The 22,081-nt window shown below is 37.3% G+C and overlaps 1 protein-coding gene across 1 annotated transcript; it reads left to right on the top strand.

The window, feature by feature from the left end:
- Nucleotides 1–12,792: 12,792 nt before the first annotated feature.
- Nucleotides 12,793–21,408, top strand: SYT4 (synaptotagmin 4; the record flags this gene model as incomplete). The annotated part of the gene is made up of 4 exons (XM_082074875.1): nt 12,793–12,826; nt 15,646–16,460; nt 18,018–18,138; nt 21,101–21,408. The coding sequence occupies 4 exons, from the start codon at nt 12,793–12,795 to the stop codon at nt 21,406–21,408; spliced, it is 1,278 nt and encodes a 425-aa protein (XP_081931001.1).
- Nucleotides 21,409–22,081: the final 673 nt, after the last annotated feature.

Here is a 22,081-nt window from a genome sequence, read left to right as displayed (position 1 = left end):
GGTTACACTGATTGTATCCTTCAAGCTTCACTTTGGGCAACAGAAAAGATTGTTGTGGTTTAGCCCCACTTGTCAACTAGGACCATATGGCTGCTCACTCCCCTTGTCTCTCCATCCTGGTGAGATTGGGAGGAGAACTGAGAAACAACAGTAAAACTAATGGGTTAAGATAATAAAAAGTTTAACAGAACAACAAAGGAAGAGATAAATAACAACAATAATAACAGCAGCAATTCCCCAAGCAGCAATTCCCTCCCTCGGCCAGCTCTCCCAGTTCTACACTGAGCATGATATTGTATGATGCATAATATTCCTTTGGCTTGTTTTGGTCAACTGCCCTGGCTGTGTCTCCTCCAAGTTTCCTGTGAAAATTAACGCTGTCCTAGCAGAACCAACCCAAAGGCCAAGGTAGATCTGTACTAACATGTAATCCTCAATATATACGTAATATACTTACTACAGCTTTTGATTACTGTGTTATATATAATTATATTTTGAACCTGTAATCAAAACATCTGTTGTACTTTTTCAAATAAGCAATTCTACTGAAATATTACTCTTTTCTTTAAGAGTAGGTTTGTGGGACACCTTATAAGGTCCATCAGATAATTCTAGAAAATGTTAGGCAAAACATGTTTACCGTTTTAGGTCATGGAATCACAGAATCATAGAATGGTTGAATGGGAAAGGACCTTTAAAGGTCATCTAGTCCAACCTCCCTGCAATGACCGAGGCCATCTTCAACTAAAACAGGTTGCTCAGAACCCCATCCAGCCTGGCCTTGAATGTTTCCAGGGATGGAGCACCTACCACCTTTCTGGGCAACGTGGGTCAGTGTTTTACCATCCACATTGTGAAAAATCTTCTTCCTTATGTCCAACTTAAACCTACTCTCTTTTAGTTTAAAAGTTACTTCTTGTCTTATTGCAATAGGTTGTACTAAAAAGTTTGTCCACACCTTTTTTGTAAGACCACTTTAAGTACCGAAAGCCTGCAATAAGGTGTCTCTGGAACCTATAAAATGATAGAATCATAGAATAGCTTGAGTTGGAAGGGACCTTTAAAGGTTGTCTAGTCTAAAGCCCCTGCAATGAGTTAAACAATTTCAACTCTCTCAGCCTGTCCCCATAGCAGATGTGTTTCACCCCTCTGACTGTTATTGTGAGCTCCTCTGGACCCTCCTTAACAGCTCTGTGACTTTCTTGTACTGGAGACTCCAAAGCTGAACACAGTGCTCAAGGTGGGGTCTCACCAGAGCAAAGCAGAGGGGCAAAATAGTCTCCCTCCACCTGCTGACCATTCTTTTCTTGATGAAGCCCAAGATACGATTGGACTTCTGGGTTGCAAGTGCACATCACTGGCTCATGTCCAACTTCTCATCCACTAGTACAAGCAAGTCCTTCTCCTCAGGGCTGCTCTCACTCCTTTCATCCCTCACTTTGTATTGATACAGGGGGTGCCTCAACCCAGGTGCAGGACCTTGTACTTGGCCTTGTTAAACCTCATGGGGTTCACATGGGCCTACTTCTCAAGGTTGTCCAGGTCCCTCTGGATGGCATCCTCTCCCTCACCTGTGTCAACTGCACCACTCAGCTTGACGTCATCTGCAAACTTGTTGATGGCCTAGTCAATCACATTTTTAGTGTAATTGATGAAGATATTAAAGAGTATTAGTCCCAATATGGACCCCCGAAGGACAACACTCACCACTGATCTCCAGCTGGGCATTGAGCCATTGACCACTACCCTCTGGATTCAACCATTCAACCAATTCCTCATCAAGTGAACAGTCCACCCATCAAAAGCATACCTCTACAATTTAGAGAAAAGGATGTTGTGGGGGACTATGTCAAAGGCCTCACAGAAGTCCAGATTGATGACAACCATAGCTCTTTCCTGGTGCGTTGATGTAGTCATTCTATCATACAAGGCTACTAGGTTGGCCAGGTAGGACTTGCCCTTGGTGAAGTCATGCTGGATATCTTGAACCACCTCCCTGTCTTCGATGTGCCTTAGCATACCTTCTAGGAGGATCTGTGCCATGGTCTTCCCAGACATAGAGGTGATGCTGATAGGTCAGTAGTTCCAACTGTCTTCCTTTCTAGCCTTTTTTAAAAACGGGTGTGATTTTTCCCTTTTTCCAGTCACCAGGGACTTCACCTGACTGCCATAACTTCTCAAATATCATGGTGAGTGGCTTGGGAACTATATCAGCCAATTCCCTCAGGATTCTGCATTTTGTCAAATCCCACATATTTATGTATGTTAAGGTTCCTCAAGCAGTCACAAACCTGATCCTCACTTACAGTGGGAGACACTTTGCTGCCCCAGTCTCTGTCTTGCAGTTCCTCCACTTGAGAAATGTGGGAAGAGAGGTTGCCAGTGAAGAGTGAAGCCACTAAACTTGTTGAGTACCTCAGCCTTCTCCTTGTCTGTTGTTATCAGTTTGCCAGCTGTGTTCATCAGGAGTGGTACTTTGACCTTCTTTTTCTGGGTGACATATATATATACGTCCTTCTTATTATTCTTTGTGTCCCTTGCCAAGTTCAACTTCATTCCTATGCAACCTGGTAGCTTCCCTGTACTCTTCCCAGGACACCTCTCTCTGCTTCCAGTGCCTGTGTATTTCCTTCTTGCCCTTTAGTTAGACCGGAAGATCTCTACTCACTCAGTCTGATCTCTTGCCATCAGCTAAAAATCAGATGAACCAGATATTCAAACTCAAATCTGGATTCTGGTTTCAGAAATAAGTGATAATCTGAAATCTTGGCCCTTTTTGGTAGTGATTGATTTTGTTTTCTAATTGCATCTGTGATGAACCCAATGAAATCTTGAGTATCGTAGCATGGGACATCTTAACATGTAAGTTGTTTTACGAAGTCCCTCTATGCCTCTCCTCCACACCTGAAAATTCGAAGTAGTCTGTCTTAGAGGAGTATTGAGAAAAAAAAAAAAAAAAAAAAAAAAAATAAATAAATAAATAAAAATAGAGTAGTAACAGCGTACCATAATAATGAGCACCTGAGCAAAATTTCTAAGAAAATTAATCATTTTATTTCCAGAGCAAGATTTGATTGACATCTGGTAAGATAGACCAGGAGCTAAACATAGAACAATGTGCATTAACCAGGAGCTCCTGCTCATTAAATGAGTAGTGCCCATTCTGAATGAGACAAAGGTCCTGTGGATTGAAATAATTTTATGTAGTATTGTAAGGTGTATAAACATGCACAAGACAAATAAATTCAGGTACACAGATAAGCTGAACTCTTGCATATCTTAATATTTAGTGCTGAGTGTGTAAGTTTTTCCTGAGAGTCTTTTTGTCTAGATATTGTTTGGTTTTCAAGATAGGTATTATGAGTTTTTCTCATTAGCTTTCATGTGCATAGGATCTCATTCTAAGAATCTGGTTAAAAATGATACAGGGAACCTTGGTAAACTAACGGATATTTCCAATTCTTTTAATCTAATAAGAAGACAAAAAAAGTATTGTTTAACACTGCAATGTTTAGGAAAACTAAAATCTCCCTATTCAGGAGGTCTGTAAGTGTTAGGAACACTCAAGTATTGGGCATCATTTGAAACATAAGAGTGGAAGATATTTTCTATCTGGTTCTTATGAAAGTGGAAAACAAAACAAAAAAAGGCATAAACTTATTTTCTGCTACTAATTACTGAATTAAATAACATGTGTTCCCCATTTCTAACAATATATCTCTACATCTGAGATTATTACCTTCTTCAAAATCTTGCCAGAGAACAGAGAAAAACTTTTTTTATCCTTTCTATCAAGTCAAATATTGTTTTGACTTCAGTATAAAAAGTCTGGACTGTTTTGTTTTGGTTTTTAATATTACAACAATTAGTTCCTTTAAACTTGTCTGCATGAAATGAAAGCTGTACCAAGCATTCTTCATATGTTGAAGAACCTCTAACAAAACTAGCTCTTGAGAAGTGAAGCATACCATATTAAGCAGAAATTCAGTGGAGCAGAATTGTAGTTTCCCCTTTTGGCTTGTCAGCCACTGCTTGCATCACTACATTATTAATTTTTTTGTCCTTGCTGTCCTACAGATCAGAGCAACCTCTTTTCTGCCCTTCTTTCATTCTCTTTCCCTTCTTGTTCTCTACTTTTGAATTAGGTTGACATAAAATTTGTGCATATTCAGTCTTCAAATTTTATTTCAGAAAATTTTATAGATGTAGTGAATAGTAATGAAGAGTACATGTTCATTTCTGCCTGTGGCTGGTTAGCATGTGAATAACTTGGATGCATCAATGTACGGATGTACAGTGGGAAGAAATAGTCATAGAATAAGGGGGAAAAATTGCCCACTTTTTTAGACCACCGAAGAATAGAGCTCTTCACCATTTGCAGGTTTGTAAGGAATAAAAACAGAAAGCTACAGATTGATCTCTTAAATGTATCTATTCTGCTCTTCATGGTACTGATTTAGAAATAATTTGGCTCAGAATTCCTAATATTGTGTTTAGTCAAATGAAAGCATTAATCATAAATGCTTTTATCTGGATGGAGTACTTGTTTTCAATCTTCAGTTTCCTTTTACTTCTCTAGTGGCTTTAGGAACTCCACCCCACCTTGAAAAATTTAAATCTAACTGACACTGTATTTCAATTTTCTTACTTGGTGTGTTTCTCTTCCCCAAAGAATACATGCTGTGTAGGGGAAACATCACTCAGAATAGAGTGCAATGTGTAACAGTATGATATCAGATTTTCAATAAATTTTGGGAGTACTAGATCTTGAAAAACTAAGCTCCACATATTGTAATATTAATTTGAATGCTTAAATTGAGGCATGTTAGCCTTAAAAACTTCAGTCAGAGCTTTCACATACGATGAAGGCACCCATAAATTACAGAATATTTGAGATCAAGTAGTTACCTCTAGATCTGGATTTGTACAGGGTTTTTTTGCTTGTTTGTTTGGGTTGTTTTTCATTAAAAAATACTCTTCTGAATGTCTCTCCTTTCCTTCCTCTCTTATTTACTGTGATTCCAGTTTCCTGTCTTATGTGGGTCTCCGTGCATATGTGTACATAACAGTCAATATTACAGATTTTCTACAACTAACCTCCAGAAATGTTAACAATAATACATTTGTTTAATTGTACTATGTAATCCTTAAAGTTCAGATGAAGAGCAGTCTTAAGGAAGAATGGTATATAATGGTGGTATATAATATATTTTTGTCCTTGGTAAATCCTTCTGTAGTGCAGAGTCTTTAGTCTGCATTTCAGAGAATTTCTCTGCTCTTTCAGCTTTTAAATAGTGAACCTCCTACTAGAGTGAAGCGCTTGTACATGTAATATTCAGCTGCCATAGATACTATACTAAATCACTGCTTGGAAGGAATATGAGAAAGTAGATGTGAACCTTGATGGATTACTCTAAGTGCTGCATTCAGTTTGCATATTTATTTTCTGACTCGTACAACATTACATTTGAAAATGTCAATAGGTCTATTTCTTCCCTTAAAAAGTGAGGCATAGGATATTCCTGTGTTAGAGAAGTTTCTTTTCCCTAGGTTTCCATTAGCGAGACTGAGGCATAGATTCCAGAAATTCTTCTTAAATAAATAATTCATTCACAAGGTACAGTGTAGAGCAGGCTGAGTCGGGTGCCTCCTAAAGACAAACCCTCAGCAGAAAAAAAATTGGACAATTATACCCCTACAGTCCAAATCCCCAGCCTGCAGGCATCATTCTAGACCCATTGCAGAGTCTAGGGTCTCCCTGTTCTTCATTGGATATCTTCATCAGGCTGGTCATCATAGTTCTGACCTTCAGTTGCTATTTTGCACCTGTAGTCGGACAAAACAAGTTCTTGGTTATAACCAAAACACTTTTCTGTTTCTCATATTCTGTTATATGTCATTGTGCTCCTTTACTTATCTCCAGGGATGCAGCTCCCCTTGTGTTCTAGCTTGAAGACACTGAGGTTTTCTTTACTTAATGAAACAGAAAGTTCAAAGGTTCACAGATTGCAGAAATTATGTTAAGCAAACTTACTAATGTAAAGCAAATTCTATATAAGCAGTTTCTAACCAAGTTCTATAAGAAGCAATATACTCAATAATTCAATAAGCTAAGGCAATCTATTCCCCAACATCCTGTAATAAATAAGATCAGAGGAAAGACTTGAACATGGTTATGAATCTCCTGGTTGAATGTTTTAATCTCTGATGTCATGAAAGAAAAGAAGATATTCCAGATGGTTTCTCTGGCACCTGCTCCCTCAAGCATGTCTGGAGAATGAATACAAAAGAGGTGAGCAAGGTGAAGAAGTAGGTATTTGACTTCTTCACATACTAGAGCAAGCTTTCTCAAGCATGGGCAGGAAATAAAACATTCTGTAGAAAGTCCTTCTTATTGTTCTAAGGTTTCTTAAGACGTTCCCACCCTTAAAAATAGGTTCAACAGGGATTTCAAGGTTTGAATTTTAGATTAAAACTCATAAAACTGGAGTTAGGTGTGGCTTTAACACTGAAATCTCTGTTTTGGCAGAGTCTTCAGTCCTTATATTTGTTAATTACATTAAAAAAAAAAAAGAAGAAAGCAAACAAACAAAAAGATTAAAAGTCTCTTTGTTAATTAAGGCTAAGATTTTAAAAGAATACTGAGTGAATTAGCTAAGAAATTAAAATTAATTTGAGCCTTCTAATACCATAATGCTGCTCTAAAATCTCAGCCAAATTTCCTAGTGGTAATTTTTCTTTATTTGAGTTATACTTTAACTGCTAACACTAAACAAAAGGCAAAAGAGATTCCTGACACAAAGACGGTTCTGATTCTTCTTCTTATTTTCAGCATTGTTGGTATAAAAACCTACACTTGAACAGGAAATCATCTTTTCCTCAACAAGTAGAGGCTACCAAGATGAAAGAGTGTTGTTTCTCATGAGGTATCTATAGCCTTGGCTGAAAGCATGAGAGTTGTTCAGACTCACTGGGATTGCAGAGCCTGTAAAATATATACAGACACAGTAATCTTACTGTTTCACATACGCTACCATTCATGAACATTAAAATCAGTAGAATCTAGCTGTTGCAGAAATAACACTGTCACCTGAAGCTATATATTTCCTACAAAAATATTATATAAAAAATAAACAAAAAAGGTAAGAAATGTCATAGGAATTATTAGTAGCTGCTGCCCCTGAAATCAAATCTTCTTCTTGATACCTTATTACATAAATGTATCTGCAATCCCCAGAGATCTGATCTGCAGACACTTTGGAAAGACTGTGCATGCCAGTACATACAGGCTGAAATCACCCTGAAGCCTTTACTGCAAACATTTAATTGCAGCAATGAGGGCTTTTATTTTCCCTCTCTTCATCCACCCTGTGGAATTACAGGGAGGTCTTACAATGAAAAAAAGAGAAACAAAATAAATGTGATTCTGTACTAGGTAAACATTGTATAAACTACCCCAAATTCCAAAGGGACAGCAATATTTCTCATTCTTGGAACAACTTTGTCATCAATCAAACCACCAGTGATGCTCCCTTAATTTAAAGATCACCACTAAGCTACTGAAATTATATCCCCCATCCAATCTTACAATCTCATCAAGACACTAACCTATACAATATTACTATAGAGAAGAAAAAATAACTGGTTTTAAGATTTTTTTTTTTTTTCTTAATGAGTAAATGGAACAGTAACTTTAGATTCTTCACCTAACCTTGGGAATGGAAGTCAGTCCTAAAATTAGTGTAAAAAACTTCACATCTGTATGTGCAATAGGTGTTCTAAATTCCCACTTTATAAAATGAGTGTCTGGTCAATACAGCTAGTGGTCAAGAGAAAGATTCTGCTCAGCCTAAAGCTGATCCCTGAGGCATGACTCAGTCTTATGTTTAAAACACTTATTTAGACTTCTACACATCTTCAGGTGAGCTGGGGAATTTATTCAATTGCCTAAATTATGTTGGATAATGACATATGAGGCAGCTTACCTAGAACAACAACGATAGAAGGCACATCTACCCCAGCTCCAGTTGTTGCCCCAGATTTGTACAAGTCTCCAGTTTATCCTGTCTTGTATCCACTAGTTCTGTATGCAACTTTAGGGCTTTTAAATGACTCTAGATAGATGGTCAGAGGCAATTTAACCAAGCCCCAGAGTAAGAACAATTAATCTCTGGATTCGTAGGTCTGAAATTAGATATCTAAATCTGGTGCATGAGGTAGAGGATGATTTAGTTACCTAAATCCATGTCTTCTGTGCCATTTCAGGAACCCTGTGGTATCTGATGTATCCATGTGGGACTGGTAAGCACTTTACAGAAAATATACACCATTCTGCAGCAAAAACTGGAGGTCATGCTGATGTATTTCATGTAGCACTGGACATTAAATTGTGTGAAGCTGAATTCAGTCACAAACTAGGGTGGAACACTGAGTCTGTAAGACCAAAGAGACAGCAGGCTTCATCCTCAAGTGGCAAGTCCAAGCTTGTGGGTGGGTGTGTCAACCAACGACATACATAGGCATTTAAAGAGTGTCAAAGGCTGAGAGATAAGAGAGGGAAAGATGCTAGCCCCTTTGTACTAATTGCAGCACTAAATGTAGTGGAAATTAAGCAGAGTATAACTATTTAGATCCTTTGCAGATCCCTTTGAAGTTGTTCGACTTTCAGAAGGATGGAATGCTCTGCACTTCCCAAAATCAAGGACCGATACCTGTGTTCTTGCTGTGGTTTAATTTAGTAAGCATGACTGAAGGGCTTGATTTTCATTGGTGATGAATAGGATTAATGTCTGTAGTTTGGCACCTGGCAACTACAGAACTCAAAATCAGATGTTATTTTTGAAAATGTGAAACTATATCTTTAAGCTCCAGGGGAATATTTCACAGAGATGGAAGGGGGCTGTTTCTCCAGCTTCACCTCATACATATAAATCACCAAGTCATATCTTTAAATGTTAGTTGACTTTCGGGGCAGGGGGAAAATATCTTGTTTAGAATAACTGTTTGTTTGTGTTTGTGTTTGTGTTGTTGATTTGTTTGGTTGGTTGGTTTGTTGGGTTTTTTTTCTTTTTTGAAGGGATAGGATTAGGTTTTCTTCACACACATGCTTTGGGATCTGAAGAAAGATGAGAGTTTATTTTTAGGTGGGGCACCACCTTTTCCAGCCCTATATACTTATTTGAGGACTATATGCTTTGGGAAGTGTATGGACTCTGTCGCTTAGCAACCACTCTCCCTTTTCTCAGAGTAGCAGGAGGATTCTCTGCTCATGCATGTGTACCAGTAACCTGGTTTTCAGACCACAGAAGGGCTTGCTGTGATACAGGCAGTCATATCACATACAGAAATATTTTGCAGATGATCAATCCATTCTAACTCAGTACAGGCAATATCTGAACCAGATATTTTTAATGTTCTGCCTCTGAGTTGGAAATATTTGAGATCATTGCTGGGAAATTTAAGGGAATATTACCTAGGCAATGAGTTCCTACTCCAAGTTTTTACTGAAGAGTCTTGTAAACTACATGAAGTTTTGCTGAATTATCCAGGATGTTTTCCTAGAGCAGAGGGAAATGTGAAGAGCATATAGCCACAAAAATGGTCAGTCATTACTGTTATATTGGACTGAACTGAAAGATAGTCACTTGATTGGTTAAGAAACACAAAGGGCTCACATGATGATTTTTTCCCTCTGACACTTGTCAGAAGTGTAATGAAGCAGCAGTGGGCTGTTTATCTCTCTCTGTGTTTGTACTGTTTACATGGGCGTATGCTAGTCATCGGATGCTGATGGATCTAACATGTACACTAGATGGTGCTTGCACAACACAGGGATCAAAAAGTACCTCTGTCTCAAGACGTGTCAGCAGCTCAGTGCTCCACCTTCTCAAGCATCTTCTGTGACGTACACTCTGCTCCATTAAGTGAGGTCATGTAATTGAATATAGAATGTTCATGAGTGATGTAAAAAAAAGGCTATCTGCTAACTCACTGACCAATGCAATAAAGAGATAAAAGCATTCATTTACATATCTGTATACATGCTTACATATGTTTATACACAGTCTTGGCAGCTCCAATTTTCTAAAGACAGAGAGCTAGTATTGTGAAACCTTTGCTATACTGTTTTAAAGAGCTATGCATCCACAGAACTGAGATGAAAAGAAAGGCTCTTTACTATATGTTTGTACAGTATCCAGCACCATGCAGGTCTTAACTAGTATCAAAAATCTAGCATTACATACCAGGAATTTTGAAAAAGAAGGGAAAACAAACAGACAAACAAACAAGCAAACAAACAAGCATGTGTCTTCCTCATTTCATCAGTATTGTAACAGAAAAGGAGAAAAAAAAAATAATATCCTGTATGCTGAAAGAAATAATCCCTGTGCAGTATATAAAGACATATACATTCTGTGGAGGCTTTTTATATATCCTTGGGACACATGAGAAACTAAAGGGAAGAAAATGTGAATCAATCATTATCATGTTTTCATGTGCTCTGTAAATTTTGTATATATCAACAAAGAATGTCCTGGGTTTCATTCAAAAATAACAATAAAAAGTTTCACAAATTGCTGGTAATAATTCAAGTGCCAAAAGATATGTTTAGTATATCCCTGCTTAAGTAAGGTAAACATAAGAGTGAGTTATACCACATATTGATTCTTGGTCTGTTGTTTTTAAAGTCCAGATAGAATAACAACTTACAGTAGTTTAACATCCCAATTAAACATGTTTAACTCCAAACTTTTTTAAGGATCTTGCTTATTTCAGTCATGTCTAGAGGCTTGTGGACCTGCAATATGGTCTAAAGTTCAATGTAATTACTTTAAATGGATGCACATTTTGAGCAAGTTTGAATTTTGCACAGAGAAAGGGAAGTAGACAGCAGGGCTGAGGAGACAGAGGACTTCCAGAAAGATGAGATGCTGAACCAGATTTGCTTGGATTTGTGCTATCATGTGAATCCAAATATGTCAAATTAAACTCTGCTGCCAAAACACAAACAAGAACTGAAAAAGTTTCTGCAGTTCTTTATAGTACAGGTGTTTGGTAAGAGTAACAGTGGTGCTATGATGTTCTCTGTGTTTTTCAAATGGGATGGGATGTAATGAAGTTTGGGCTAGTGGATATGGTTGCTCCTGGAAGAGCTGTGTAGGTCCATACCAAGGCCAAGTTGATGAAAGTGCAACAGAAACAAATAAGCATAAATTATATTAACCGATAGGTTTTCAGCTCTCAGGATAACCCGGGCACTTCATTCAGCTGTGTTTTGACACTAGCTTGCCATCATTCCTTGGCCTTCATATTTGAATTTTTCTGAAATTCAAGGACCTTCTCTGACTTCACTGTGAAGAAAGAACATGTTTCAAAATGGGTCAAGACATACTAGCTTCTAAGTGGCCTATCATGGAGCAAAATCGTGCCAAATTATGCCTGCATCTGGATTTAGTTATTTAGAAGAGCAACAACACCTGTTTCCCATTTATGCAGCAGAATTAGCAGTAGGGCTTCAAATTTGGCTGCTATGATTCCTTCTGAATCCAGGAAGAGTCAGATGCCAGGTGTTGGCTTTTGCAGCTCTGTTACACCAGGATTTAGTTTTGGCTATTGTATGCCATAACAGTTCTACTTACAGGCAGTCCTTCTTTCTTGTTTTGTTTCCTCCCATTCCCCTGCCTACCAGCCTCCCCACTCCATGTTCTCAGTCCAAACTTGGAGACAAATATCCAAACATGGTAAAATCCAGAAATACCTAGGTAGATCCACCTCTTTCTTAGACCTGCAGGAAGGTCAAGAGGACAAGAGAGATATGGTTATGAAGTGGGGCCTGAAGGTTTTTGTGGGGGTGGATGGTGGGCAGAAACAGGGATAAGGGACATGGAGAAGACACATTAGGAGTTTTCAAGATGCAAATCCAGTAAATGTATCACATCAGTCATAGGAGAAATACGTGCCTTGCAGTTGGAGCCAGAGTGACTGGACCATCTGAGTTGGCATCTCCTTCACAATCTTGTAGCCTTTCCAGCTGATAGTTAAATAAGCAAATAAATAAATCTTATCCCAGTAGAAAGACACACCCATGTATTACACAAGATGCACTGAATCGCAGACATTAACATTTCACTGTCTGTGGCCGATGGAGGATGGGAGCTCATAACCTGCAGCAGGGCAGTTAAAATAATCAATGAGTGCGTGTTCAATCCCCAGAAAGAAGACTGGGGGGGGGGAGTAAGAGGGGGCGGAGGGAGGGAAAGAGAAAGAGGGAGGGAGGGTGTGGTGGTTTGGGAGGGGGGATGGGAGGTGGGAAAGATGCTGATTTCAGCCCTGTAACGTCAGGATTGCGTCAATTTAGGTTTGAACCACGTCTTCAGTCTCAGAGCAGAGCTACTCAGAAGAGCCAAAACAGGAAGGGGGTGGCAAATCAGTGTGCAAAGGGGAGGACTGAAGCTTCCCCTCCCCCGTCTCATTTAGACCCCTCGCAGCTTTCTCTTCTACTTCCCCACTGCTTGTGTCTCTGGGTTTTGTTTTATTTTTGTTCAGTTGTTTTCTTTTTTTTTTTTTTAAAAAAAAAAAAAAAAACACGCAAAAAAAACCAGAAAACCAAAACGCTGGAAAAGCCGGTTGCCCAGGCAGTGTGAGAGCGGAGAGCCAAGGGACAGTAAGACAGAGTGTTCGGCTCCCCGGGCAGGTGTCTTGTCACCCCGGGAGGCGGCTCCCGCTCCCCGGACTGCGGCTCAAGCACCGCGGACAGCGGCTCCAGCACCGCGGACAGCGCACGCCGCCAACATGGCTCCGATCGCGGCCAGCCGGCAGCAGTTCGGTAAGCGCATCCCTGCCCCAATTCTCCACTCGCGGGGCTGGGGGCTGCTCCCCTCCCCGGGAGAGGTGCAGGTAGGCAGCCTCTGCTGAGCCACCCTGCGCCTGCCGGCATGCAGCTTGTTGGGAGGAACCTGATTCCCACCCCCCCCCGCCACAGTTCTCTTCGATCTCAGAAGTTGTATGAATTTGCTTTCTTTCCTTTCTCTCTTTTTCTTCCTCTCTAACTCTTCTGCCCCTCCCCATCCCCCTATACCCTGACCCCAATTCTGTTAAGCAACAGAAGAGATGGAGAGCTTTGTGTGGGTGCATTTTCGAATGAGAGAGGTTTGGGGTTGTTTTCTCTGTCTTGGTTAAAGTAGTATGGCTTCAGAGTTAAATGATGTAAATGCATCCTGTGCCACAGAGAAAATCTTTATTCAAACCATTATTGAAACAATTATAATTCCTTTTTTCCTGCTGTAGAGAAAGGCTTGTCAACATAACTTTAAGTGAAAGCTCGTCTTGTAAAGGATATTGTCGGGAAGGTGGATATACAAGATCCCAGTGTTTTTACCATAACAGCTGCATCTTGATCTGTCTGGGTTCATTGGGAATAGCAATGATAATAATGAACTTTTTAGTTTTGTCATTTCTATGCACTGGATATAGGTTGATTAACCGTAATACTGGAAGTTTCAGAAACAGTCATAAACAAGTACTCACAAAATAAATATGTAAATAGCTTTATTCAGAAAAGTAGTAAGTAGAAATATTTCTGAACTTTGCTTTACAAATATTGACTCTATCCTAGATTATATTTGCTTTAGAAGTGGTTTAATTCAAGGATCATTTTACTGACTTCAATTAAGTGACTCCAGATTTATAACACGTAACTGAAATAATAACTTCTCCCAGAATTAATAGAGGATGTTTCCTATTTATTTACCACCTTGGATGTTAACCAATTGATTTACATTATGATAACAGCAAGAAATTCAGGTTACAACATAATTAGTTGTAAACATAAAACCATTTTAGTTACCATTTCATCTTCTTTCCTGCCCCACCCACTTGATGTTTCTAAGCACACTTATGACATCATGCTTATCTAATTACTTTTTTAGGAAAGTTACTTAATATTTTAAATACCAAATTGATTCTACCACTGCTTTCAGTAGCTGTAGAATTAAAATACAGCATAATGTCCATTACTATAAAAAGTCTGTCATCTCATAACAAATTATTGTAGACGTGAAAATAATTCTTAAAAGCTATTAAAGTATTCTGATAAGTTTTCAACCACTTCTTTTTTTCTATCTTTATACCATGTATCTTTAAATTTCTGCAGCCCAGGAAATTCTTGAACTCAGAATCATGTGCTTAACTTAGAAAAAAAATACTTTCTAGTTATGTATATAAATTTCAATCATTTAATTAAGTTCTTACAACTAAGTACGTAGATTGTTACAGCTTGTAGACAAAGGAAAAGTGACATGAATACTGTTAGAAGAAATTAATAACCAGGCTTGATTATTTCTGTGCTGGAACATTATGTCCTACTTTGCTCTGATGGCATTGTGCATTTTTTTAATCATCTACCTAAAAATCAGCATGTCTACCTGCCCAGCATTTACCTGTGGGAAGCTGATTTAGTAATACATAGAGGGAGATAAGTTTGCTTTTCTCATACAGAATGATTTGATAATCATTTGTGAGAGAACCAGAACTGTTACACAATTGTCTTTATTCATAAACAATGGCATCCATTGATATCCTACTCGTCTTCTACTGTTGCAGGGAATAAAGATTAAGTTCTGATTCTTATGTTATGGGATGTTTAAACTCACTTAGTAATGTTACTTATGGGCAAAATTGGATTTCCAACTAGTTGTGCTCATTTGCTCCTTTTATGCATACTTTGAAGGGCTAATGATACTTTATATGTGACTAGTGTATCCACATAACAATTGAGGATATAACACTCCATTTTCTATTTATTTTGTTGAAGTATAGAATTCATATTGAGGTAGAAGACAATCACATTTTAACATTTTTCTTATGTACTCCTAAAAAGCAGCAACCCTTCCTGTAAACTCTCTATAGCTTTGATTCACAGTGTCTTAAATGCAAAGCATAATGGTTATCAATGACACACCTAATTGTGTTTTCAGCTTTGGACTCAGATGTGACTGTCTAATGTCACATTCATCTGGAAAATACACTGGGCATATAATTATTCTAAATTTTCTTCATAGACTTCCTCTTGCAAAGTATTGAAAATCTCATTGAAGGAGTTGAGTGTTATAACCTCCAATTAAACTCAGTTCTTTCAAGACATACCTCCAGGCAACTATGGGAACAGACCATAAAATATGATTTAATTGAGGGTACAAAGTATTCTGGAAGCAGTTTGAAAAGCAGATGATGTATCTGTAAGTAATGTATAATTCAGAACCTGTTTTATCTAACCAACAAAGCATCATAAACTCAAAGCTGAAACATTTTGAGAGCCAGTATTACTCACAGACATATAAACTCAGAAACTACACACAGAGGGATGAGATAGTCAAGCAATTACTAATGGTTATTACTATTAGGATGGGAATAGTATTTTCCTACCGAACACTCTGTGTATGGAAAAATACTAACATGGCAAGCATTCCTCAGTATGCCTGCAGGTGGCGAGCAATATGTACAATGCAAAGCACTTTCAGTCTGTTGATTCTGCTGCTATTACCATCTTGTGTCAGTTTCTTTTGCTAAATTTTTACTTTATTAAATATCACACAGAGTCCAAGGAACTGCTGTTTATGTGCTTGTTGCTATTTATTTGATTTGCAGATGAAATTCCTACAGTGGTTGGGATTTTTAGTGCATTTGGCCTTGTTTTCTCTGTCTCTCTTTTTGCTTGGATCTGCTGCCAACGTAAATCTTCCAAATCCAATAAAACCCCTCCATATAAGTTCGTCCATGTTCTGAAGGGGGTTGATATTTACCCTGAGAATCTCAACAGTAAGAAGAAGTTTGGAGCAGATGAAAAAAGTGAAGCAAAGAATAAATCAGCAATGCCAAAGAATTCTCTCCATCTTGATCTGGAGAAGAGAGATTTAAATGGCAACTTCCCCAAAACAACCTCTAAAATCCAGAGCTCTCCAGATCTTGAAAATTCGTCTCCTAAGCACTTTGCAGAAAGGAAGAAAGATTCAGTATCCCCTGATAGTTTAAAATCCATCACTTCCCTGTCATCTGAAGAAAAACAAGACAAGCTAGGAACTCTCTTTTTCTCCTTAGAGTACAACTTTGAGAAAAAGGCATTTGTAGTGAACATCAAAGAAGCACGTGGGCTGCCAGCAATGGATGAACAGTCAATGACTTCTGATCCCTACATCAAAATGACAATCCTGCCTGAGAAAAAGCACAAGGTGAAAACCAGAGTGCTGAGAAAAACCTTAGATCCAGCTTTCGATGAGACCTTCACATTTTATGGGATCCCCTATAGCCAAATTCAAGACTTAACACTTCACTTTATGATCCTGAGCTTTGACAGGTTTTCCAGAGATGACGTCATTGGAGAAGTCCTCATTCCCCTCGCAGGAACTGAACTGTCAGAAGGAAAGCTGCTAATGGACCGAGAGATCATCAAAAGAAATGTTAGGGTAACTTATTTTTTATTTAAACTTTAAAAGTGTTGTGGTAGAGTTAGTCATTATTCTTGTGTAATGCTGTTATCATATTGGAAAGTTGCTCATCATGCAAGTCATTGAGGTGCTTTCATAATGGAAGTATGAGGAAGCAATTACACAAATGTAATAAAAGAACATTACAATGAGCATGTTGTGAGAAATTGCTAATGTCCAAAACTCTACTTGCTTATTCAGCTGGTCTAGCAGGTTTGAGTGGACCCATTTATGCTAGGTCGAGAGGCCTCAATCCCCATTAATTTGCTCTAAAAGGAAAGATTGCAAGGATTTATACGTTGTTCCTCTTCTCCTCCCTCCCATTTCCTGTTTGAAATAATTATTTCTTAAAGATTTTTGAAGTAAATGTAAATCTTTCACTTCAACTACGTGGGTTTTATAGCAGATTCTTAAGGAATGAAGGTAGTCTTTATTGGGGAAATTGGAACCTGTTATAGACCTTATTGTTGATGCCATAGTGTATTCTTTCACTTCAGGGCTGTTACTACATTCTCCACCAAGAATTGTGAGACAGACTGCAGCTCTACTAAGGATAGTAAGACACAAGGGAAAAGCCAAAGACTTACTGAAGTTAATGGCAAAACATACTGACTTCACTGGGATAAAAATATTTCATAACATGATATCTCATTTCAGAATGTAAAGATAAGTTGCAACCATCACAGCTGAAACACAGAGATGCACATGCAACACACACGCATCTCTTTATCTCTGCTAAAGAAGTGGAATGTGATTGTTTTCAAAGAGCAAGCCTGCTGCCAAATCAAATAAATGTCTACCAGACAACGTACCTACAACTAATACTGTTATTTTGCAGTTTTGTTGTTATCTTATGACTATAACTATGTCACTGATATTTTTTTGATAACTTATTGGGTTTTCTGGTATATAAGGCATTATTTTTGCTTGTTTCCCTTGCCTTCTTCCTTTCTGTGAAATAAACTATCCTGCAAATTCAAATCTAATAATCATAGAAAAAGTCTTTGATCTCATATTAATTTCATGTATATGATACCACTTTAGAAGGTATCAGGAATGAGATTTCACTAACTGTTTGAATCCTTCCTTCTTAAAAACAACTTACTGAAGATCTATTTTAAACTTCATTAGATTATTTTTTTTTTTCCAAAATGTCTTTGCAGAATGTAGTTTTGATTAAGATATTTTCTGTTCACCAAGACTTTTTTCTCAAGGTGTAGGATTTCATTTCTAATCTCTGAAGTTAGTGATGTCATGTCAACCTATATTTTCAGTTATTTATATTTATTCCTGTTAAATCTAGTAACCAATCGAAAGAAGAGCTATATAGCTACTGTAGAAGGAATTATATTTACTATGTAAAGCAGTATAGCTCCATAAGTTATACCGTTTTACACCATTTCAAAACATACAGCTATGTGACAGCTCATAAATCTGCTTAATTTTGGTTTAAAGTTTGGCCAATGTAATTGTTTATAAGTAGCTTAATTTTTTTTTTTTTTAATTTATTTATTTTTTTTCCATGCGTTTCCTCAGAAATCATCTGGACGTGGAGAATTACTGATCTCTCTCTGTTATCAGTCTACAACAAACACACTCACTGTGGTTGTTTTAAAAGCCAGGCATCTACCTAAATCTGATGTGTCAGGATTATCAGGTAATGGTTTTGCTAATGAATATGCCCTAAGATTATAAAACAAACAGACAGAAGACAGCTAAAATGTGTGTTTCAAAGACTAAAAGTAGCCCATAAACGCAGAAATGATGTGTCTGCTATTTGTAGCCTATTCATTTTATTAATGTCTAGGTCAATTCTTTTTTTACAGGGTATGTATTTTACAAGTTTGTTCTTCAATCATGTTAAAAATCCTTTACATCTGTTAGCAGTGGAAACCAAGGAGTTTTGTGATTGTCTTGAACAGAACCCATCTGCCATACGGATGAAATGTTGTTTGTAGATAATAAAATCTCTTGTTTATGACAAAAATAGGTTTATTTGTGGAAGATGAGTACTGAGTGAGATCATCATATGGTTTATTTCAGCTTAGCACCAAGAAAAGCCATCAGTTACATGTGTGCTGAACTTGGACCACTGAGTACTAAAGTTTCTTTGGCAAGGTGAAAAGGTGAACTTTGCCAGTTCTGGAAGCAGGCTGTAACACAACACACAGCTTTATCATGAGCTGTGCTTGGGGTGCACTAAGAAGGAACAGTTTCTGCACTCCCTTCTCCTGGTCTTGTGCTGTTTTACATTCAGTGGAACCTTCTTTGAAGCCAACACTAGAACTGCACATTAATGCTAGGTAACATAATAACAGAATAAAAATTAATGTCCAATATACTAGGGATAAGACAACAAAGAACTGTATAAGCACATCTTACTCTTGACTCTTTATAGGACTGATATTCTTCCATTTTACAGGACTTTTTTGAAAGAAGCAGAAAAGAAAGTAGTTTTGGGAACTGATTCATAATTACTACAGCCAATACTACAGTCTTTCTACTTCTTATACCAAGAAATACTGCAATTTACCTAGAAAGTTAGCCCATCCTGGATCCAATATAGATAAATCCAATTAACATGGTGATGTTTCATTGAAATCTTCCTGATATCATTTTTGTTCACGTATGACAAGGAAAAAGCATACAAATGCAGCCCAATATTTTACTCCACAATGAGAGATCATATGTACTTTTCATAATCAACCCCAAAGTTACAGCAGATATCAGAGATTTCATGAAGACATCATGACAGCAAGCTGATCTCAACAGACCAAGTCTGGTTGAGTTAATTCAGTGGGAAAATAACTTGAAAACAAAAGCCCTCCTAGTCATACAGCCACTTGGACCCTATAGCGCATCCAAACTACACATTTGTTTACATCTTCTGAGTGAAGCTATGAATTCTGTTTGTTATTTCTGAGAGATACAGGCAGTCATGCTACACTTGGACATCAAGTTCATTCAGACAGTTCTTCATTATTTGCTGTTCATCAGCAAGGCCAGGTTCAACAGGTATTTAGGTGTCAGAAAGATACTGTACTCATGACAGTCCTTACTTCTTCTGTGACCTTCCTCTCAGTTCAACATAAATCTTGGACAAGGACGAGTATTAAATGGTGTTTCCATGGGGTCAGCTAAACTGCATAACTCATTCTCCTTGGGAAGATGGGAAATTTTTACTGAGAAGCTATTCTATTCCCACAGACTCCTTGGTTTCCTTGATCCCTGCTCTTGAGGTCTCTTAAGGGATCTAATAAAATCAAACAGAACATTCTAGCCTTATCTAGCCAGATGACCAGAAATAACAGTCAGAAAAAGTCCTTTAAGCAGAAATGAACAACAGCAAAAATCCACTGATGGATATTGATTTTGACATTTTTTAATGCTCAGTGGCATATATTCATTCTGAAGACAATGAACATTTAAATTACATTAAACCTTATTTTTAAAATGTTTATTATAGTGATAGAATACGAAAGTGATAGACGTATTCTATCACTCCTTACTTCTGTTAAACTACTGTTGGTTCAAGGAAACAAAAACCTTTTAATCATCTGATCATTTAAGTTTGATAACTTTGGCATAGTATTTCTAAATATGGTTCAGTTTTAATTTTACCTTTTTTAAAAAAGTATTCAATTATTCTTGATATTTATGAGCTGATGGTTTACATAGACTATCTTGTTCAACTGGGTTCAGTAGAAATGGATTTGTACTTCATCTTTACTCCATTAGAATTTGCAAAGAGGCCCACATTTTCACTGAAATAAATGCCAAGGTACTTGGAAGAAATTATTTTAAAGCATTTTCTAGAATTCTTTTGAAGGAAGAAATATAGTCATTGTTGAAGACAATAGCAAAGGAATCTTGCAACATCTAAATAATTATGAGGAATGCAAATGTGCAAAGTTGGTTGACAGCTACAAATATGGACATTTTCCCTTCCCTTCTTCAATAGTATTACAGAACAGACATAGAGTCAAGTATATATCCTAACAGCAAACATACCTTTGTGCTACATTTGTTCAATAGAAATTGATGGAAGAAATGTAATGAAGCTACTTGATTTCATATGACAACAACAGACATAGATTGCATCCATTCATCCATTCTGTCAGCATGAGCCGCTTCCTTCCTTTCTGAAGCTTTTCTTTGCATGAGTCTTATTAGCACTAATTATTATCTCCTACAGATAGAGTGTATCAAAAGAAGATTTCTGTTTACACATATGTAGTGATACATTTTTATCAGAATCCATTATAATTTTATGTATTTGAACATCACCTTTGTGTGTAGTAAAGATGTTATTAGGTTAATGGAATACGGCACAGAATTTACCTCATGAAGTAACGCCTGTATTTGGTCAGATAAATCATGCCCCAAACTTCACTGAGTATTTTGGTTACATCTTCAGTGACCATGAAAGGAGATTGAAGGGACTAATTCAGATGTAAACACAAAAATTGGATGAGATTAATCATGTTTAATAACTTGAAAAATAACATCATTGTGGTGTAATTATGTGGGTCAGTGATAAAATTTACCTTTAACTAGAACAAGGAATTTCTAAATGACACTGCTGAAAAGCTGATCTGTGCTCTCTCTTTTCATTGCAGACCCTTATGTCAAAGTGAATCTGTATCATGCTAAGAAGAGAATTTCCAAAAAGAAAACACATGTGAAGAAATGCACTCCCAATGCTGTGTTCAATGAATTATTTGTCTTTGATATTCCTTGTGAGGGCCTTGATGATATCAGCATTGAATTTTTGGTTTTAGATTCAGATAGGGGGTCAAGGAATGAGGTCATTGGCAGGTTAATCTTGGGATCATCAGCAGAAGGAACAGGTGGAGAGCACTGGAAAGAAATCTGTGAATATCCTAGGAGACAAATTGCCAAATGGCATATGTTGTGTGATGGTTAGCAGCTTAGAGAGGGGTTGGAACTTGAAAAACTATACCTGTTCCCACAGGCAAGAAGCAGTTTTCTTTCTTTGCTATGTATAATTACAGGCTTGTAACTACAACACTTTTGGTTTGGTTTGGGTTTTTTTTGTTGGTTTTTTTTTTTTTTGGGGGGGGGGCGGGTGAGTGAATAAAAACTGGATTGAATTATCAGAACAGAAGGTAACAAATTTTCAGAGCAAATAAAATTATTTATATTTCATTAGACTTAAAAAAAAAATTGGATCAGATTCTTATTCTTCTGGAGTTTAAATAGTCTGAAACTACTGAAGCAGTATAAACTTCAAAAAAAATGAACTATATTTCATGAAAAAGTCACTAGAAACTTTATTAGTACTGTTACACAGAAGAAGATAACCTAACTAAAATACGTTGTTAGATCTAAAAAAATCTCACCTGTGACTTCCTGGGGGAAGTGGCTTAGTTTATAAAAGCCATGGAATGAGGGTAAGGCCAGTAGGAAGGGAGTTCCTTTTACCTCTCAATCAAAAACCTTCTTTTATGAAAATTCAATCATTATTTGTAAGTTTTCCTTACTTATACTTTGATCATTCCAAAGACTGAAGAAATTTTCAGCGATTTGCTTTACATATCACATCATGTGCAACTAGTTGTTTTATGTGTGGAAATACT

The sequence above is a fragment of the Streptopelia decaocto genome, assembly GCF_964273445.1.
Source record: "Streptopelia decaocto genome assembly, chromosome: Z".
In the NCBI taxonomy this organism is placed as follows: Eukaryota; Metazoa; Chordata; class Aves; order Columbiformes; family Columbidae; genus Streptopelia; species Streptopelia decaocto.
This window is presented reverse-complemented; position numbering and strand designations above follow the sequence as displayed.